The following is a 1,813-nucleotide window of genomic DNA, read 5'->3' as shown; positions in this document are numbered from 1 at the left end:
AGACTTTGGAAATCCGTGTGGTTTCATGAATGTCCCTAGCTGCAGACTTAGAGTGACAGGCACCAAAGGTGCTATCCCTTGAGATGGGCATTTTTCTCTGCAGGTTCCTGCACTGTTGTTTCACAAATTGAAATTAAGTGCCTGAGAAGACACAGAACCTCCCTCTGCTTCCTCCCCCTTTCTGTCCCACCATTCTATCCATTCTTGTGATGTTCTTCCCAGGTGGTTTAGGGACCCCATGACAGAGGATCAATACCTGAGTTCCTGTCACCTCAGCTCCAACCTCTTGGTCTTCAGCAGCCCGCAGAAACCACCACTGGATTTCAAGGTACACCGAAGTGGAGCCACTTTGGAAAGCACAAGACATCTCCACATTCTGCCCTTCTGTTGCCGTGACATTTCGGGGAAATTCAGTGAATTTTGCTGTAAAACAAATGCGTGGTGCATTGGGATTCTGCTATCTGCACACTATTTATTCTCACGTTTTATCTTGACATTCTCCCTTTTTCTATTAATTTCCCCATTTTCCTACCCTCTTTCCGTCTCTATTCCGTTTTTCCAGTTTCCCCACACATTATCTGCCCCGGCCCTTCTAAAACTCAAGTGAGTCTTTTCTTCCTTATGTACAAATCTATCTTCCTCGCATTCTAAGTTCTGCTCAAGGGAAATGTTACAGACCTCACTGCTTGCTCGCATGGGCTAGAAAAGTTTCATTTAATTAAGTCCAAATACCTTTGGGCAGAATGCAGTATTTCACCAGAATCACTGAGGTATTTTGTTCAAAACCAATTTGGAAGTGCAAAAAACACAAAAGGCTGATTTATTGTGTTTTGGAGGGCTGAATTAGAAAGATGTAAACTGTTAAAGCTTCTGTGGCTGCCAGGAGCAACTATTGAAACAGGTTCTCTTCTGAGGGGTGGGTTATGACTTGCTAAAGTGCCCATTTCAAAGCTTTTACCTGAGTTACTTACTGTTTCTGAAAAACTCTGCTTGTGTAATCAAACCAAGAGAAATACATGCTTAAATTCTCACTATGGGCATGCACATTATAGAACTAACCTTCACCTTTGTCCATCTCTACATACCACTGCTAGGTTTAAAAACTAATCCTGATCAACATAGTCCAGTATTTCTTTTAGCCTCAGTTTTGAGTTCCTTCTCATTCTTTCACATAATTCACTTTAAAATTGTGCATCGTGATGAAACGTGATGGTCAAGCAAAGGGGTTACTGCAGTCAAACAATATGGTGAAGAAAATGTGTATTTCAAGAACAGGAAATTTTGGAAAGAGTCTGCAGTGTTGCTTTCTGTTATGGATTGTTACAAATTGACTAGAGCAAATTATGAAGCGAAGGAAATATTACTGGTGCCTTCTCCTCTCTTGCTGTCTCCTTATCCAGTCTTCCTAGCTAATCTGGAATTGATGGGTTAATTTAGAAATATGCTTAAACAGCTTTACTTCTCCCCCCCACCACACAAACACATACATAGTCATGGTTGTCAACAACAACTCATCAGCAAAACTACCAGCTATTATTTTACCTTCTTGTGCTGCCCACACACCCCCAAACACAGACGCACACAACACACACAGACCCCCCCACACATACATACACACACAAGCTCCCCAGTCATCGTTTGCTAGTCAACTGCTGAAACAGGCAAAAGGACTTTGCATTTTGCGTCTTCGGGGCTTGCAAGTTCGCTTTTTCTTTTTCTTTTCGCCTGCTTCCCCCTTCTGGTCAACGTGTGTGAGCTGTGAGGGGAGGTGAAGGGGAATGCTACCCCTGCGCTCCACTACCGCAACGCCAGG

General features: G+C 43.1%; 1 protein-coding gene across 3 annotated transcripts in view; it reads right to left on the bottom strand.

The window, feature by feature from the left end:
* Nucleotides 1-1,813, bottom strand: part of VSTM2A (V-set and transmembrane domain containing 2A) — a 28,836-nt gene that overhangs the window by 22,217 nt on the left and 4,806 nt on the right. For all 3 annotated transcript variants that reach the window (XM_010708566.1, XM_010708567.1, XM_010708569.2), the window contains exon 2: nt 257-423. In XM_010708566.1, coding sequence (XP_010706868.1) covers nt 257-423 — 167 coding nt within the window. The remainder of the gene's footprint in view (nt 1-256; nt 424-1,813) is intronic.

This window comes from Meleagris gallopavo, chromosome 3, assembly GCF_000146605.3.
Source record: "Meleagris gallopavo isolate NT-WF06-2002-E0010 breed Aviagen turkey brand Nicholas breeding stock chromosome 3, Turkey_5.1, whole genome shotgun sequence".
Taxonomy (NCBI): domain Eukaryota; kingdom Metazoa; phylum Chordata; class Aves; order Galliformes; family Phasianidae; genus Meleagris; species Meleagris gallopavo.
This window is presented reverse-complemented; position numbering and strand designations above follow the sequence as displayed.